This window comes from Blennius ocellaris, assembly GCF_963422515.1.
Source record: "Blennius ocellaris genome assembly, chromosome: 19".
Taxonomy (NCBI): domain Eukaryota; kingdom Metazoa; phylum Chordata; class Actinopteri; order Blenniiformes; family Blenniidae; genus Blennius; species Blennius ocellaris.
This window is the reverse complement of record NC_137668.1, coordinates 8,552,974-8,572,332: the sequence shown is the minus strand read 5'-3', so window position 1 is coordinate 8,572,332 and position 19,359 is coordinate 8,552,974. Positions and strand designations below refer to the sequence as shown.

Genomic DNA, 19,359 nt, shown 5'->3' with positions numbered 1-19,359 from the left:
CTCTTCCCCCCACCTCCTTCTCCAACCTCAGGATCAATCACAACGAGCGGCTGGAGTTCCTGGGCGACGCCGTCGTGGAGTTCCTCACCAGGTGAGAAGCGAAGCGCCCGCGCCTCTCTTGATAGACGCCGGCGCTAATTGAAGCCGACGACAACACCGTCGGCCTTTTTCTTCCCACGTCTCTCCACGTCTCTCTCCTCCACCTCTCCCCTCTTCTCTCATTGTCTATCCCCGTCTGCCACGGCCACTCTCTTCTCCGCGTACTCTCCACTCATTCAAGACGGTGATTTACTGGTAATTGAAACTGGGATGTGGGACACCCCCCCCTCACCCACCCTCTTGCCCGTCACCTCACCACCACCACCACCACCACCCCCACCTCTATTTTAACAGCCTGAAATTCTCCATGACAACTTGCAATTAGTTGTCTGGAATTGCTGTCTGGAATGCTGACTGTGTTATTGACTCCCAGGTGAGTGCGGACGCTGCTGCCCGGCACTTACCTAAGCACGGCGCTAATTATATGGAGCTATTATTACTCTCTCCCTCTCACACACACACACTGCCGAGCAAGGTGGCTACCCACCTACCTGCTCGCTGAGACGTCGCCACCGCCGCCGCCTCCTCCTTCTCGGTGGAGATTGATACGACCAAATATGTGGAGGAGAAGAAGAAGAAAGCAACCTGCTGCCAGTTGGAGCTGCGTTCACTGATGTACCGCCGGGTTGTTTTACTGTGACCCACTGTGTTTCCAAGTGAAGTGCATTCTTCTTTTTTGTGTTTTTCATCATCTGTTTCTTCTTTTTCATCTTCTTCACGTGCCTCCATGTTCTTCGTGTTCTTCTTTTTCTTCTCCTTCGTGCTTGTGTTCTTAGCTTTCTTTGTCAGCATCGTCTTTGTCATCTTTGTATTTGTTTTGTCATCATCTCTGCCACCTTCTTCCATTTTTATTCCTCTTCCCCTTCTATTTCTTAACCCCTCGACTTTAACTTCTATTTCCTAATCGTTTCCTTCTTCTTGGTCGTCGCTCACTTCCACTAATCTTATCGTGAATTTTCTCACCTTCTTCATGTTCTTCTTCACCGACTTCATCTTTGTGGTTTTCTTTACTCTTTTATCTTTTGTGCCCTCATTATGTTTCTTCATCACCTTCTTCACACTCCTCTTCCTAATGCTTTTGTCATCCACCTCCTCTCTCAAAAGTCCACCCATGTATGTTCCTTGATATCACACTTGAAATCACAGTGGTGCAGTTCAATGCTAAAGCGTTTCCCGTTCCTACTCGTCACTACTCGCACATCCTTCCTGTCATGGAATTTGAACCTTCATCCAGTGGATATTTCGCTTCTTCTCTGTCTTCCTCCTTCAATCCAAACACATGCCTTCGAACCGACGGCTCCAAGTTGTTATAGACGTCCTCCTGGTGTCAGTTGGGAAGGCCTGCAGCCCTTCTGTTTAACCCTGATCTCAGCTGAATGTACAGGAACTTTCAGTCCCGGACAAATCGGCAACCGCTTGCAGTCTCCACCGTTTTCCGATCATTTCCCTCACAGTGGAATAATTCATGTCAAATCACTCAGGGATCTCCTTCAATCCCTCGCCAGGCTCAGAGGCATCTGCAACCTTTCTTGTGAAGGCCTCAGAGAGCTCTTTAGATCTCGGCATGATGGCAGCACACACTTGGGCTGCAATGAGAATAGCAGAGCCTAAATGTCAAAGGTTTAAATAGGAATTCCACCCGTCGCTTTCTGTCGCGCTGCAAATTATTCTCACCTCATTTTCACCTCAGTTGAGGTGTGACAGTCGTTTAGTTTTTCCCCATGCACCTGTTGTTGCCTCTTTTAAAACACTTGCATTCTAAGGCTGTCTATAGATTCTAACCGCAACTGCTGGATGATTTAAAATCGCGAGGAAATTCAAACGCTACCAGGAAATAAATTGTCCTCGAGTTGCCGTCCCCACCATCAAAAACACACATTGTCTACTTGTATCACAGCAAGTTATTCACTTTGTTAGTTTTTACTTCAGATACATCCAGGATTGGACCCAGTCCTCCCATACTCAAGGTCACGAGTTAATCCAATGTGCCACCAGGGGGAACGGTAATATTGACTAACTGCCAGGTATTGAAAGTTCAAGTTATCGTGGGGATGAGGCAGAAGCACTCTCTCACATTTTACGGTTCTTTTAGAAGAAATTCCCTTATTTGTCACATATGCCACAGTGACATTTGTCCTCTTGCTTTTTACCCGTACTGATTGAGCAGTGGGTAGCCACTCTGCAACCCCCGGGGGACATTGGGTGGATTAGGGGACTTGGTCGGGGCTCCACAGTGGCGGCGATTATTGCGAGGACAAATGATGGCTTCAGTTTTCCCCACCAGCATCATTAGCCAGCGGAGGGATTTGAAATAAATGGTAATTGGTTACTCCATTTTACCTATATGATGCATCTTCATCCTTCCAGCAGTCCAAAAGCCCTCTCCGTTGTTCCTTCACCTCGTAGTGACACGCTCGCCATGTTGGGTTGTGCGTCTTGCCTTAAGACACTTCGACAGATGGACAGTCGAGATGAGGGAACAAATCACCAGCCTCGAGATTGTGCGTGGATGCGGGTTACTAACTGAGCCACAATTGCCACATCTCCCAATCCTAATACTATTCCGATGACCAACTCTGCCCCGATTTTTGACCTATCTACAATGTGAAAAAAAATACATGCATGTTTAATGTAGAGTTGTGTATCCATATTATGAAAATAATATAGAATATTAGTACAATTAAAAACTATTTAATTCAGCTACAGTGACTACAAACACTGTTGTCGTGTAAATGCAAACCGAACACACAGCAAAGTTTTTCTATTCTCACTTCAAGAAAGGCCGTCGTGCAAACACGGCCTTAAAGCGGCTTTCTCACGAATACTACCTGGAATGAATCCAGTTGAATTAACATTAACAGCCCAGCCCCAGACAAGACTTTGGGTGAAAATGTCAACTTTCCTCGCAGCGTTAGTTTCATGTTCAACGGCCCAGAAAACGGGACACATTATCCCCGAGATGCACTTACTTTTACACCCGACTTTACGTGCAGGTTGCCGAAAGTAAAGAGTCGATTTATATCTGACTTCTATTCGTACTGCGACACAACTCCTGCCACCGAAATTTAATTTGTACCCTTCGATGCTAACACTTCCAGTACAGCGAACACTCGGGAAAGGGGATTAAAGCTTAATAGGAGCTGACACTGGGATACACAGGACACTGCGCCAGCTCCTTAATGCAGCAAAGAGCAGGCGGCGGTTAGCCTCTGTTTCTCCGGATATCTCCGGGCATGTTTTTGCCACTTTCCCCTCCTTGCTGCCTCTCTCCCTCCCTTTGATTGTTAGCGTCTGACGAGACATGCTTGGCCTACGCTCTCTGGCCCTCTGAATTATTTATCAGCCTCTTGTCCAGTTAAATGGGTACAGCAGATCCAGCCAAGTTGCTCGGTGCACCTCCAGCGCGCGGCGATCAGCATCTCTGCCGTCCAGCCAACAGAATATTTTGCGCACTTGAAATGCCCCGATACACGGGGAAAAGGGAGCGGGTGTTTTTAGTGTTGAACTTTTTATTTATTTTTTTTTCTCTCTCTCTCTCTCTATTTCACAAGGGTCAGCAGATGATGTAAAAAAACTAAGAGTGTGTGCAAGAGTTGGGATCTTTCTTCTGCAGAAGTACATATTTCATCAGCATTATTCGAGCTCAGGTGAGATTTTAAATTAGTAATAATTATGAGAGGTGAATGGCAGGAAAGGGTGACCCAGTAGTGGAGGATGGAGGCTGAAAGGTGGGCTCTCAGCTCCACGGTTGCAGTTTTTATGCCGTCTTAATGACCTTTGGATGCCCTGCACAGTCAGCTGCAGTCTGGAAACACGTGCTCACAGGCTGAACTGATTCAACCCTCTACAAACTTTATTTTCTGCGCATAAAAAAAAAACAAAACTGCTTCTCGGCCCCATTAGGCAGTTTGTGTTTGACTGACACTTTTGCTAGCAAACCCAAGTGTCGCCAGTGTAATTATTTTTCCATTACACTAAGTGGTTTTTTTATTAATTCCAAGTGTTTTGTTTCCATACTAAGATCACAATAGCCTGACAAATGGACCCTCTGGTGAATTTTGGAGGGGGGGAACCGAACGCCACCTGCTTTCCTCTCTTTGCATTGATTAGAAAGGACTGAATTAAATGGCCTGTTTTAACTCAAATTAAATCAAATGACACGCCATGGCTTGGCCGGCGATGGGCCGTAATGAAAATGGAACCTGCTCTGCTGGAACCCAGCTGTGGAACCACTGAAGCGTCCGCGGTCATCTCAGGGGTTCCAGCACTGACCTGGAAGGGTTGGAAATCTCTGGAAAACGAATTTAGCGAGTTGAACAGCGTCAGGACGAGGCAGCATTTAGCAAATATTTAGCCATTTGGATGAATCTGGATTTTTCTTCCATGGCATTTATTTTGTTGCGAACATGAAGTCTGTGATCTGATTCATGTGCACCAAGAATATCCTCCCATTAAACCCAGCTCTACCCAGAAACCAGCCACTAAGAAATCCAGATTTGTTAGCGCGACATATCAAGCTTGTTAAGCTTCATCTGGTGTTTCTTTTGAGATTGAAAGAATGTTTCAAAAGAGGATCAGAAGAAGGTTGTTTTCTTTTATTTGACCAGTCATATTTTTTCATCGTCGTAGTCATAGTCGCGCTTAAAAAGCATCCTTGCATGAAATATCAGGTGGTGACATGCTGTGACATACCTGAGAGAGCACCAAGTAATAATGATAAAACAGAAGGGGGCCATTTTCAAAAGGTTGGTGTTTTCAAAGCTTTTCGCGTCTTCACTTGAAAGCATCGTCGCGTAAACTGGCCTTAAGTCTTATACAAGTTGGGGGAACGAATGATTGTAAGTAAAAGAGCAGAATTTGCGCTTAATGATACAAAATCGTCTGAGAAACAGCGGTGAGTTGAAAAAAAAAAAAAAAAAAAAAAAAACATTTTCATGAACTATCCTGAAACTTGTTTCCTAATCTTTCCTCTGATTCTCTCCGTCCACAGCGTCCACCTGTACTACCTCTTCCCCAGTCTGGAGGAGGGCGGCCTGGCCACCTACAGGACGGCCATCGTACAAAACCAGCACCTCGCCATGCTGGCCAAGGTATGGACTCCCCCCCCAGCTCATTACGCAAGAGTTCCCTCCTCAGGTCAGAGTGGGGTAAGGTGGGGTAAGGTCTTCCGACGTGTTCGAGAGAGAGAGAGAGTCCTATTGTTTCCCGTCTTGGCCGTACGACTCTGCTTTCTTTGTAAGCAGGCACAGGGGAGCCGAGTAATTCTGTCTCGCTGCCATCCTTACCCTTTCCTTTGCCCCCTCAGGTTTGTAATTGGAGTTAAAAGGTTGTTGTTTTGGAGGAGTACACAAGTGGGGCTCGGGTCCCAGTGGGGCCCCTAGAGGTCTTCCTCAAACACTCTCCAGTTCCTGTTATCGCTGCCCCCCTCCCCCCCCTCCCGCTCTTTGGCCGGCAGCGTCGGCGAGCCGAGCCATACTCAACTGGCACGTTTGTAAAGAGCACAACAATAATCGTCCCGTGATGTGGAGAAAGCAATTAAAAACTTCAATCTTTCATGTCGCTCCCCGCTGAATACAAAGATGCAGCCGCCCGAATCTGCATTAGTGCCGTGCAGCAGTTTGGCTTGTTTCAATTTGCCGCTCGCGGTAAAGTGAGTGTGATACAGCGTTCCACGTTTGCCAAGTTGTTTACCAGGCTCCTCTAAAGCCGTCTGCTCAAGAACACTTGCAATTATCTTTAAAAAAAAAAAAAAGGAATATCTTCAGTGAGCAACGGCACAATCCGCCACTTCACTCGCGAGGCTTAAAAGTCAGAACGGGTTCCCTCTGAGTTTGGAGTATTTATGAATTGTGATTTTAATTTGTGTGCGCAATCTCGGAGGGAGGGATACCACCAACAGTTATCAGCCATAATTAAATAGCACCCTGACTGTTTTTCGTGGGGTATTCGTCTGTAGTGCGCTGCCAGTGAAGTCAACTCCAGCTACTTTTGGCTGGGCTCAGAGAAATAGTTGCAGAAAGTTTGAGTGAATCACGCATCTCAACAACTTATTTACATTAAATGCAATCCATGCAGATTGGAAGTCTTGCTTTTTCTCTTTTTCTCTTTTTTTTTCTCCGCTGCTGTTCTAATACACTAATTAGCCATAACATTATGACCGTGAATACAGCCCTCTATCATGGTTGTTCATGAGTGGAGTTTATCAAGCAGGGCATTTTGCCGTCAAAGTCACCAAAGAAGCCGAAAAGGATTTCAGCAACATTGACAATGACTCTAGCCCAGTTTACGCAGAGATTTGAAGTGAAACTGGGAACAACTCTTGAAACCGAGACAACTGAACACGGAAATGTAATTGTTTCGTTTACAATTGAAACCTCTCGTAAATGGGGCCTTCAGTAGAAGTATGACGATGCAACAGTTCTCAACCACACAAAACACAATATCGTAACCTGAAATAGGGAATTTTCCAACTTTTTCCAACTATACATAGTGTCATATATGATCTGTATTCTGGCTCTAATTTAGTATGATAGATTTCTTGGTAGTTTTCAACATTTTCTTAGATGAAAACGCAGAAATGATGCGGCGTCACTTGACACGTTGATCTGGGCTGCGACTGGCATTGAATTGTGATGCACTCAAGCGTCCTCCAACCTTAAGCCGGAGAGAGTGGATATAGACGATAACTGGATGGATTGATGAAAGTTAGTTTGCTTTTCCAGCTCCGCCGTCTCATTTCAAAACGTATGTATATTTCCATATCGGGACTTTTATCTCCCAAGTTTATTCAAAAATCTTTACAAACCCGCACCGGCGGTTTCACAGGCCCTCATCAGCCGTTGTTCACGGCTCACCCGGAGTTCAAAGATTTAACCCGGGTTCAAACAGTCTCGCAGTTAAAAGCACATAAAAACACGCAGGAAACGCAAGATCTGAAAGAAAAACTGCCCAAAGATGGGCGAATAGAGCACTTAAATGATCCCAGTGGGTAATTACGCTGCAACAATGGCCACGTTGTATAAGTCAGTCGATGACGTAAAGCTGATTGAGGAGGTAAAAGAGGGATTCAATAAATACAAAAAGGAAGGTGAATTAAATGGGTTTTATAGAGATGAAGCTGAAACCAAGAGAGCAACATGGCCGGTGCTTCACAGGGTTCACTGTACTTCTTTTTCTTTTCATCTTAGTTGCAGTCTTCGTCATCTTCTTCATCTTTGTCTTCTTAACCATTAAATAGCGGTCATTTATGGTTATTTAATGACTTTTGTTGTGTTTATCTTCTATAATAGTCATTTTCATGATTAAAAAAAATCATGTTTTTCTTCTTCCTCTTTGATGTCTTCCCTTCCTCATCATCTTCTTCTACTAACTTCTTCCATCTGTTCTTCCTTATTGTTTTTCCTCCCTCCTCCATTTTCTCATTTCTCTACTTCTTCATCCTTTTTTCTTCTTGCACTTGAATTTCTTTTTCTTCCTCCCTCTCCTTGTTCGACCTCATCCTAGTTCCTGCTCCTCTCATTTCTCTTCTTCCTCTTGTTCTTTTGTCAAAGCCTCTTCAAGTCTTTCAGAGAAGCTGGACACAAATACATGTCGGAACACAAAGAAAGAATTGGTTTCACAAAAGATGCAAACATTTTAAGGTCGTTCTTGTAAAACTGGTGGTTTTTGGAGCTCATGTTTCTGCCTCCTGCGCAGGCGTGCGTGCCAGACGACTCCGCACCTGCAGCTGCAGCGTGTTTCAGGGGCGTCTCCCACGCAAGTGACAAGAAAATCACCACGTTTATCCGGCTGGCACATAAACAGGAGGAGTGTGTGGCTTTATGAGGCCCAGTGAGTCACATTCCGAAGCTCCGAATAAGTTTCGAGTGAAAATATTAGCAGATGATGCGACTCGACTCGTTCGCAGAGTTGACGCGTGCCATTGTAAAAGCCACTTTTCATGGAGAATGAAGGTCAACGCTGTGATCCCACATTTTATTTTAGGATTAGTGTGTGTGTGTGTGTGTGTGTGTGTGTGTACAGCCTCTTCCTGCACTGGCTTAGTGCATCATGCCCCAGCTGGACAACACATGAGCACATCTGTTGGTGCCATGACGGAAAACCTTTTCCAGCAAGGGCATGCAATCATTTTTCATTTCCCTCAAGTTGGTTTTCGGCTCCTTTTATCCTTTATATTACATCCTCCTTATATTTTGTACGCCTCTATTATGCAACTGATCATAATTCGCAACATTTACCATGTTTTTTTCTGAAATGACGACGCAATATTAAGGCAACAGGAATGTTTTCAAAAAGTTTCGTTTTCGAGATGAACGTGGCACATTTTCGAAAACTTCCACCTTGGCTCCGAGCACCATTGTCTTGTTAACAGGCACCCAAAACACATCTACACTTTTCCATGTCCACTCGAAAATGTTTTTATTTAAATGCGGTGTCAGTCATATTTAGTATAGTTTGTCTATTGAGCACATCGCAGTGTGGGACAATACTGTAAAAGTAATCTTGTGGAGTGATTTAAGCCAATTTAAAACTTTTTTAAGAAGAATTTGTGAAATATTTGGTGATTTTTGTATCGGCTGTATGAATCATAACCTCTTCACATACGTACATTTATAGACAGTTCATGTATGAATATCCTTAAAGGATTATTTATTTTAACTCACTTATACCACACGGCACACAACAAGTATGAAAAGGGAGATGGAGATTATTTAATACAACCCCTTTTTCCACATCTGTCACTGAACATTTGCTTTTATACCACCGTGCCCAGATACGACTGTATATCTGGAAATAATAGTAATAGTGTGTATTTAGACTTATTCAAAGTTTTGTAGTGCAGAAACATTCTTCAACAACATCTTGGAGGTTAAATTTCAGATTTACACATAATCCGGTGAGCATTCTATAAAGGGTTAATTCAGGTTTTCCACAGAGAGGATAAAGAAAGTGTAATACCTTCCCGAAAAGAAAAAAAAAAGAAGAAGAAAAAAAAAATCCTATTACTTTTTCAAGTGGCTATTACTGAGGTGTCAGCGGCTGTGTGCCGATATGAATGTGTTTGTCTTTTTTATTTCTCTTACAGAAACTGGAGCTGGATCGCTTCATGCTCTATGCTCACGGGCCCGATCTGTGCCGGGAGTCGGACTTGCGACACGCTATGGCCAACTGCTTTGAGGCGCTTATCGGTGAGGCTCCCCGGGGGACCGAGATGCAGGCGGAGATGATGGTTATGCAGGAGAGCAGCAAAGAAAAGGGGGGAAATACATTTGGAGTGAACTAAATATGGAAATCTATTCCCTAAAAAAAAAAGGGGGGGGGGGGGGATTTACATATTCCGAAAACAAATACCCATCTCTCTTTCTCTCTCTCTCCGCTCTTGGAAAAACAGAACACAAAAAAAATAATTGGGGGTTTATTAATGCATTTTGACTGCTTTGCTGGACTTTGTATCAGCTCGCGGATTTATTTATTTTAATTTATTTATTAGTTTTGCACATCAGAAAGAGAAACTATTCAGGGTTTGGTGGTTCAGTGACGGAAGACAGAGGAACAACGGGGGGGGGGGGGGGGGGGGGGGCTTGATGCGATGGTGTGTAGACTGTGAAGATTAAAGCAAGGGACAAGATGGCCGACCAGAAGACGATGTGAGTGAAAAAAAAAATATATAATGTACATGAAGGAAAAAATATACATTTATAGTATGCGTATATACTTTCATACGGTATAGCTGCATCATAAACTACACACACTTCTGTATATTTACAAATGCATTCATTGTATATGTACAGTTATACACATATGTGCACATATATATTAACACATTTAAACATGAATAAAGAAAATCGTATAAACACTGAAAAAAGTTACATATTTTCAGCATGTTTTGCTGAAATGTTGTTTATCTGGGGGTTTCAGCATTTTGTCTTTTCATGTCCTTGTAAAACATAACATCACTTCAACCTTCACATTACTCTCCTGGTTTTTATACCTGTTCAATACAAGATGATTTGTTTTCCGATACAATATGAAAGATCTCTCTCATGTTTCCAATTGCACTGGCACGTCTGCACTCGGAAAGAATGAAATGTCCCAAGAAACAAAAGATGCTTTTTACGTATAAACTCCTTCGCATGCTTTGAGTGTGTTCCCGCTGTGATTCAGGCTGTGTGTGTCAGCGGCTCCTCCATTAGGTCCTGGAAGCGTTCCGCAGCCTTATTGATCCCCAGAGATGTGATTTGACCTCTTGGCTGGACACCTTCCTTTTCTTTTCTCCTCGCACTCGGCCTGCTGATAGTTTGTGCAGTGGTTCGGAGCATCTGGTTGGGATCCCCCCCTCACCCCCAGACCCCCACCCCTCTTCATCCGGCCCTGCAGGCAGCGCTAAGCCGAGCCTCGCTCCCGGAGAGCTGCAGAGTCGGCAGCTTTCTTCATCTTATCACCATCTTGATTGAACCAGTTGGGCCCATCTCCGCTCCCCCTCGATGATAGATACAGAAAGTGGGTGGCTTTAAAGAGTCCCTCCTCGTTTCTATCATCCCTCCACCACCACGCCCCGCCTTGCATCGAGAAAAATAACACAGCTAAAGAAGCAATGGGAAAGTGCTGACTGGAACCCCCCCCCCCCACCCCCCCACCACATCACATTGGCCCCAGGCGCCTTCAAACTTGTACAGGTTCATTATCGGCAAAGACAAAATCATAATCTTTTCTGTCCCGTGGCTGTCGCCGCGACCCTGTACACACACACACACACACACACCCACACACACACACACACACCCCTACCTTTATCCTGCAACTTAATAAAAGTGATGAATAAACAGAGGGCTCTGCGAGGAAACTTCCTGTCAAGAAGCACTCTGTGGTGATCGCTTTCAGATTACTTAACTCCCCAAAAACTCCCATTTTAGTCCCGCACACGCCCACATGTTCACGCTTAGGGGCACAGACCCTGATCTGATGTGCACACACACACACACACACACACACACACACACACACACACACACACACACACACACACACACACGAATGAATACATTTGTGTGCACAAACCCAAACACACATTCACACGCTTAAAGGTATATACACAAATGTACTCACTCACTTTTTTTTGTGTGCGCGCACACAAAAACATATGTGCATACACATGTGTAAATGATTATATATGTACACACACGCACAGACACACACCAATCACATTTATTCAAAGTCACTTGCATGGCAGAAGGCTGTGTGATGTTTTCCTACTCTTCTTTCACCCAGCCTTTTGTCGGCTTCGTGTGTGTGTGTGCGTGTGCGTGTGTGCGTGTGTGCGTGTGTGTGTACGTGCGTGCGTGCGTGCGTGCGTGCGCGTGTGTGTGTGTGTGTGTGTGTGTGTGTGTGTGTGTGTGTGTGTGTGTGTGTGTGTGTGTGTGTGTGTGTGTGTGTGTGTGTGTGTGTGTGTGTGTGTGTGTGTGTGTGTGTGTGTTTAAGCTCAAACGCCTCCTGTAAGACCTTGTTGTAGAGCAGTCTATCCGTCTCCCCCCCTCCTCCCCTCGTCTCTCCATCTTCCCCCTCTCTGTGATCTGGAGTTTGGGTGTTATTAGGTGAAAGATGTGCCATGCAGATGATGAGTCATGCTGTCACTGTCATCTCTTTCCTTCCTCCTCCTCCCCCCCACCCGCCTCATCTTCACCCTCCAGTCCTCCGACTCTCTCTCTCTCTCTCTCTCGCTGGCACGTGCTGTCACTTAATCCTCAGCGCACGCCGCTTTTGTGTGACAAAGACGCCAAAACCGTTTCCCAAAAGCATCAGGCAACAACGGACGTGTTGTCTGCAGTCACCATCGTTTTCACCACTTTCCTCCCTCCAGCGCGCAACATGCATGGAATCCAAATGGGCCCTCTCCCACCACCCCCGTTCTCCCACACTCACTCTCTCTCTCTTTTTGAGCAGCGATGATGGAATATGACACGCTCGTAATATTTCCAAGGCCCTGGCAGATAGCTTCTCCCGGCTTACGGTGCATGTTTTGTGACCTTTGTTTTATTTGTTTCTCTGCCACGCTGACCGTTGAACCCGCTCTGTGTTGGAAATGGCAGATAATCTCCTGCTTTGCATGGGCGCGAGCTTCTCCCCGCTGCCGAGCTGGAGAATGTGTCTATCTCCTAACCCCGAGGCAGGGCCATTCTCTCCCGCTCCAGAAAGAGGGAGGATGGAGGGAGGGAGAGAGAGAGAGGGAAAGCAAAGACATCTGCAATGCAAATGGGTGCCCCGCAACCTTGAATAATTCAAAGTGTTGAATGGAAATCTTGCTTTTCTGATCCCCTGTCATTAACTTCTGCCAGAGTGGGCCATTCTCATTTGGGCTCTTTTGGCCTGCGCACCTCCTATTCTCTACCACCTCCTCCTTCCTCTCTCACCCCTCTCGCCTACTTTTTCCCTCTCCCCCCCCCCCCCCCCCCCCCCCCCCCCTCTCGTCTTTAGAAAACCACTTTCTCCCTCCGCTTATTCATAGAAAAACTCTGCAGCCGCCTGTTGCCCTGCCGTTTCCCTCTCAGGTCCTCTCCACCGATAAGCCACGTCGCTTCCTTCCTACTGAACTGTTTGAAAAGAATGGAAAGGAGAAGAAAGGAGGCCCCCACTCTGTTTTTATGGCCCTAATTTCCTTGTACAGTTGATCTGTGGATTATACGCTGCCAGCAGCCATGGGGGATACAGATGGTGAACCTTTGTGAGGCCTCCCTCTCTAAGCTCTTCCTATTAAAAGAACGGAGAGAAAGGATTATCTCTCACTTGCTGAATATCAGATTCATACACAATGCGCCCGGTGTATTCATTTGACTGAGTACCGCTGCCTTTGTTAATTGCTGCGAATGGTAGCAGCAGTCACGAAGTTGGTTTCTCACTCCGAACACCACCCTCCCTCCCTCCCTCCGACTTCTTTCTTTTCTCTTATTCTTTTTTTTTTTTTTCCTCGCTCATTTTCTGAAAAATTAAGATGTTTCTCTCGAGCGTCTTGTGTCGCCGAAATTCTATTTTCATGTTTTTGTTTGTTTTATTTGATTATTTTCCGCCGTTGCTTTTCCGTGTCCGTCTCCTGCTTCAGTCCCCATTGAGCGGAGAGGGAGCGGCTTAATATATTATTTGATGGATTAGAGCCTGAGTGTTTTTGAATAATTCATTCCAGGTTATTAATGTGACTGTCAGCCCGCTGGTGTTTCATATGCCCCTGACTCTGGCTTTTTATTGGTCACTGAAAGCTCACAGACATTGGAATTCTATTCCCAAACATAACACTGTACATTCAGCATGGCTGTCCGCATTAAACCTGTGACAGATGTGGAGATTCATTAGGGGGCCGGCCGGTCCTCTCTGGCCATGACTGATACTCTGCCCACACAGTCGAGGAGGAAGAACTCAGGAGTCGGTGCGCCGCGTTCTGTTTGACCTGCATCAAATTTCCATGGCGAATCGTCTAATTCATCAGGTCGGGGGTTGGCACTCCAAGAGTTTCTTGTTCTGGGTTCATTACAAAGTTAGAAAACCGCCCAGCTCCATTTTGCTGCTGGAACAAATCCTCAAGGCAAAGATTTCAAGGTGCAATGAATAAAACATTTGGGGTAATCATTCATCAAAATGGCATATACAGTCCAAAAACTAATTTGCAGGACCTTTAGCCACGACTAAAAGATGACATTATCGGATGTTATCAGACTTGTTATTTGTAACTTGTGCTTTATTGATGACACAACGCTCCCTGTCGGATGGAAGGGAAGGAAAGACAAATCTAATAGGACGTATTAGGAGAAACAAAAGTAATTTAATAAAACTAAAGAAATCATATTCCACATGAGCTCATTTTCCCAAAAAGGCCTCCAGAACAGGAGTGTTGCACTTATCTCAGTTTAGGGTCCACATCCAGCCCCATTTCATCGAAACATTGGCCAGACCAGTAAGATGATACTAAATTAGCTTAGCATTTAATGCACATATCATTAACAACTTCATATATGTTTGTTTTGTTTTTGTTTTTTTTCATCAACTCATCCCCCCAGTAGGAATCTGGTGCTAATGAAGTTTCACTCGGCAAAACGGTAACTATTTGTCAAAAGCTACATTTTGCTCCTTCTTGCAACCTGCGACAGAGAAATGGAAGTTGCTTTAAATTTGAAAAATTGCGGTCGTTCTCCATGTTGTGATTTTTCACATTTTGCACGTAATTCTTCACATCATTTAACAGACTGGATTCATGGCTCTGCTGCACCAGTTTACAACCTGAATCTACCTCCATTTCTCTCAACTCAATAGGCCCTACATACATTTATAAATGTATCTTCCTATCTATAGTACCTACCTACCTACCCAGTACCCATCAACCTGCTTTACTTACCATCCAACATACCAAATTAATTCCCTACCGACCTACAATACCGACCTTCCAGGAGTACATGACACCCATCAAGACTACTTATCTACCTACTTTCATGCCTACCTTCAAAACCTAATCTACCTCCCCACTATCTACATTATTTAGCTACCATCTTTGCAGTGACTCCATGTAATACATACCTACCTAATTACTCCCTTAGAGCTACCACTAACTAAGTACCTACCTACACCTAATACTGACCTACATTACAGACCAACATACCTCCCAACCGAATCCCCTACATTTCAATTTACCAACATACCTACAGTACCTACCTGGACAGGTACTTCCTTACAATACATACTACAATACCTCTCTACAGAACCTGTAGATCTACTATCAACATTATCTTCCTTCCTAATCCACTACAGTATGCGACTTTCAAAATATTTAGATTACCTACCAACACGACCCACTCCTATAGTACCTACCTACAGTCACTACCTTACTATATACCATCCTACAGTAACCATCTGTGTACAGTACTTCTTTCAGTTACCTCCAGTAGATTCATCAATATCAGTCTACCAATAGTACCCACTTACCTGCTTACTGACAGTATCTGCCCACCTCGCTGATTCAGTTTTTGTTTTTTTTCTTTTGTGAGCTACAGGTTTTGTACACTGAATGATAAAATGGTTCATTACACGCCATTATGACATTTTAAATACAAGTTAGAATCACGTGTCACCTGTCAACCCAGTACATGTGATCAGGTATTCATTAAAACAAAAATTCAATAAAATGTCAAGGGTCAGAATTACTCTGCTGTTTTGAGGTTTCATTGGGGCTCGTGCATTGCTGTGTCCTTTGTGTAATTTCCCACATGTATTCTCGGCAGGTTTATCTCGGTTGTCGGCCTCCTGCATTCTGCTTCCCTGGCAGGGTCGACAGCTCAGTGGGTTGAATGTGCCGGAGCTCTGAGACTGCAGAGTGATTTGGCTCGGGCATGATGTTACTGCAAGATGAGCTGCAGAGAGAGATGCTAGCATGTAATTGCCAGTTGAGTTGGCTGTGGTTGGTCGTGTATATTCAGGGCGTCAGCAGCAACTTTGCAGGCTGATGGGCTGCACCGCGAAGCACAGATCTCCGTTTAATGATCACGGCGAGTTGCGCATTTGATTGGATTGCTTAGGGGCACACTTTTTGCATGGGCAGCCGTCTTGTGAAGAGCGCTTTCGCTAGATTTAACTGCATATCTTGGTTTCTTCATCCACAGGCTCTTTGATTGACACCAAAAGGTGTTGCTTTGAGATTTTTTTTTTTTTAATACCTTTTTAAAGCCCTTGTGGCTTCCCTCTGCTTACCACCACAGTCTTGGTAGAAGTTTTCTAATCGCAAACTTTGGATTTCAGCCACTTTGAGAGCCATCCTTTATTGGAACTTTGCAGATCTGCTGTGTCATCAGAACATGAGGAAAACTGCCTTGCGGCCCCAACCACCACCACCCCCCCCCCCCCCCCCCCCATCAGCCTCACCACTCACACACACGGATGTGCTCTGAGCGATAGTTGAAAGGCATTCAAAACTTGGGGTCTGAAGAGGGCCTTCTTACCCTCCCACAGCTGGTCTCCAGGGGTAACATCTGCCGTGGAGCAATGTTGAAGAAGCGAGGGTCTCCATTATGGTGAAAACCACAAATCTCTGATGATGCTTAGCGGAAAACATCCTGTAAGGAGCTGCTCCCGTCTCCTGAGCCCGGTGCGGTCAGCCTCAACGAGGCGCTCGCCCCGTCACGCCAAGATTACAGAGGGCTTTTATACTGCTGCACATCTGCAAGGGCTTTAGTGGCTTGCTGTGTTTGGAGACTCGACGGAGGCTCTTGATTTACTGGTCATAACTGAAAACTGTTAACAGTTCAAATGGTCATAAGCACTGCAGGTGGCTTCCAAGATGTGCAAACTGCCTCTATTATTTTACCACACAGCTGGATTTTCATCTTATAAAAAGGTCATCAGATTAGAGACTGGGGTGTGCAGTCTCTAGGGGGTGCCGGAGATCTTCAGGGTCACCGCCGCAAAAGCAGACATAAAGTAGTGAATAATACCGCATTTCTACCACTTCAGGAATTCCAGTGCAGATTACATGATCATCAACATCCATCAATCCGCACACACGATCTTCCGCACTGTGAAATCCTGAGCACTGTCTTGCAAAATGTTCATCAAGAGGAACTTTTCAGTGTTTTGCCAAAGGAAACTTTTGACTCGTGAACAGATTGTTAGGGCATCAAACTGCCAACGTTCGGAACTGGAAGGAGCCCACTTTACCAACTGAGCAACACTAACCCCATTTTAATTATCTGGCTTAGTTAGTTTCAGTCATATTCGGAGCAGAAAACATCCATTTCCGGTTCCATTAACAGATAAACCTCGTGAAAAAGCTGACACACTGAAATTTTCAATCTTTAGTAATTGCCGTATACTTCTGTAAGACTTAAACTAGAATCATGTGCCATGCGGTAGTGTAGCTGGTAGCACTCTTGCTTAACATTGACAACATCCCAGCTTTGATTCCACCCTAGCGAATCTCTTAGTCAAGTTTACATGTTTTCTTTGTACATCATAGCTGAACAGAGGATGGGTTTATTGGAAAGTGGTAAGACTGTCCAAAATCCTTGATATTCCCAATTTTCTACCTCTAAATTGTCTCAAAAGTGAATTAATGCCCCACCACTATTCATTTTATTTGGTTATACAACCCTGTTGTCACTTCCACACCACCAGTGGTTTCCCAGGGTCTGGAACCCCGTCATGAGTGGTTGCCAAGGATCATGGGGGGCCTGAAGCTTTGCCTGCCATTAGGTTTTCAGAAATAGATTTACACACGTCAAAGGAACCTCGAATAAAGCGCTATGTAGGGCAGAAAACGGATGGTTACATATCAATGCCTTGAAAGGAGTTCCGCAGCTTTCCTTAGTAAAAGTTATCCGTAAGAAAAGTGGGAGCTGACAAACATAGTCGTGTGTTTGAAAAATGGTTAAAGCTGTTCATAAATTCACAAACGACGCGTTATTCCACCCCACATCCCGACTTTGACATTATTAAAGGGCCCCTAACTGAAAGAGAGCCCGTTCCTCGCCCAAGTGGCTGCTGTGCGAGACAGTTGTCAAGCTTAATCAAATTTTACGAACATTTGAGCAATGCCTGGCCGTGATTTACCCGTTCGGCTTAGAATGGAAGGCTATGAAAGGCAGATCGAGTGTTTGTGTTCGCCTCTGTACGACGACGCTTTTGTTTGTGTTCCTTTATGGTTTCCGTTATGTAGGGCCGCATCTTGGCCGTCCGCGCGTGTGCAAATGGCCTGTTAGCCATCTGAAAGCAGTTTCGCCTCCCCAGGTGATGAATCCCTCATATGTTTTCCATGTCGCTCCATGAGAAGCAGTTTGCGCGTTTAGACCGGCGACCGCACCGCGCCCCATTTCCACCGGCTCATTTATGCACATAATAAAAACCGCCGCACGATTGTATACCCAATTTGCCAGGTGGTTATTGCTTTCTAAATTGAATGAGCCACCCTAAGTGTGATGGTTGGAAGTTGTATGCAGCTTAAAGGCACCGTGATAGTGCCACTGATTTTAGCAGAGACAGTAGAGGAGCAAAACAACTAAAGCAGAGGCAACTTGTGAAAAGAAGCCGACTGTAGAAGGCGAGCGAACTGGAGGAGCTGCGTGCGATCCCCATAGAGAGGGAAGTTTGGAATACTTCTCTTGTTCCCTGCTTGCTGTGATGGCAGCTCTCCTCATTTTGGAGCCAATCTTCTATCAAATTGTCTCCTTTGTCCGGTGTCTTTTGTCTGTCTTGCGTGTTGCCGTCCACACACACGTGTGTTTTCCTCCCGTCGGATTGAGCGGGCATCTGTGCAGAAAGAGTCGTCACGCATTGTGTAGGCGACGGACAAAGAGGACATTGCATGTTTATCCACGACGTCCCTGAATGAGTTCGACCATGACGTGCATAGCTCGGTACATGTGCGCTCGCACGCGCTTGTCAGGCCCATTCACACCTGCAGGCTTGCAATTGTGGTGTGTACTTTACGTGACCTTCGCCACTTCCATCTCGGCGTGCCAGTGCGGTCCTCTCCTCCTCCTCTTCCTCCTCCTCCTGCTCTCCGACAAAAGGGAGGTGGATCTGCACAGGAAGCCCGAGGTCATTTTGCCGTCAAAAAGCAATAAAAATGCACTCCTACTTTTAATAAAGCAATTATAACTCACTGCAGAGTTCAATTAATTTTAAGTTTTCCATTAGGAGAGAAGTCTGAAATTGCCTCGGAATTGCTCGAAATTCTTTTTACACCAGTTATGCGCTGGTGGAACATCACACATTTGTCACAGTGACTATAAATCTGTGGAATGTGTCTTGTGTTTTCTACCAGTTTTCTACCGCAGACTCTTCAAAATGGGAAGAATGCCGTTTGTTTTGAATTAAGACAGAAATCTTTCTATTTAGCCTGGTGGACCATCGCCCTGGCTTTGGTGCCCTGTCCTCAGACCTCAGACCCACAGCTGCTACCATTGGTGTTACTTTTATTCATGAGCGGAACCTCCAAACTTCAAAAGTCATCCAGTCCAGCTTTAGCCTCGTTTTTTGACCAGTGTCAAACTAAATCTCACTCGAATCGACCTGAAAAAGTCAGTTCATATACGGAACAACTAGAAATTCCTTCTGTGAGGAACAGTTTTGAAATCTGAGTTCAGAGTTTTTGAGCTGCTCTCTCTAATTGGTAACTACTACTACGGATTCCACTGATACCATTACTTCTACTATAACTATTACTGTTCTATTACATTTGATGCTACTACTTTGATTGGTTGTACTACCACTACTACTGTTACTACTGTTGTA

At 45.0% G+C, this 19,359-nt stretch overlaps 1 protein-coding gene across 1 annotated transcript in view; it reads left to right on the top strand.

Moving 5' to 3' along the window:
• drosha (drosha ribonuclease III) overlaps positions 1-19,359 on the top strand; it is a 127,483-nt gene that overhangs the window by 52,257 nt on the left and 55,867 nt on the right. The window contains exons 20-22 of the mRNA XM_080515355.1: positions 32-91; positions 5,090-5,189; positions 9,185-9,287. Of these exons, the coding sequence (XP_080371481.1) occupies positions 32-91; positions 5,090-5,189; positions 9,185-9,287 (263 nt within the window). The remainder of the gene's footprint in view (positions 1-31; positions 92-5,089; positions 5,190-9,184; positions 9,288-19,359) is intronic.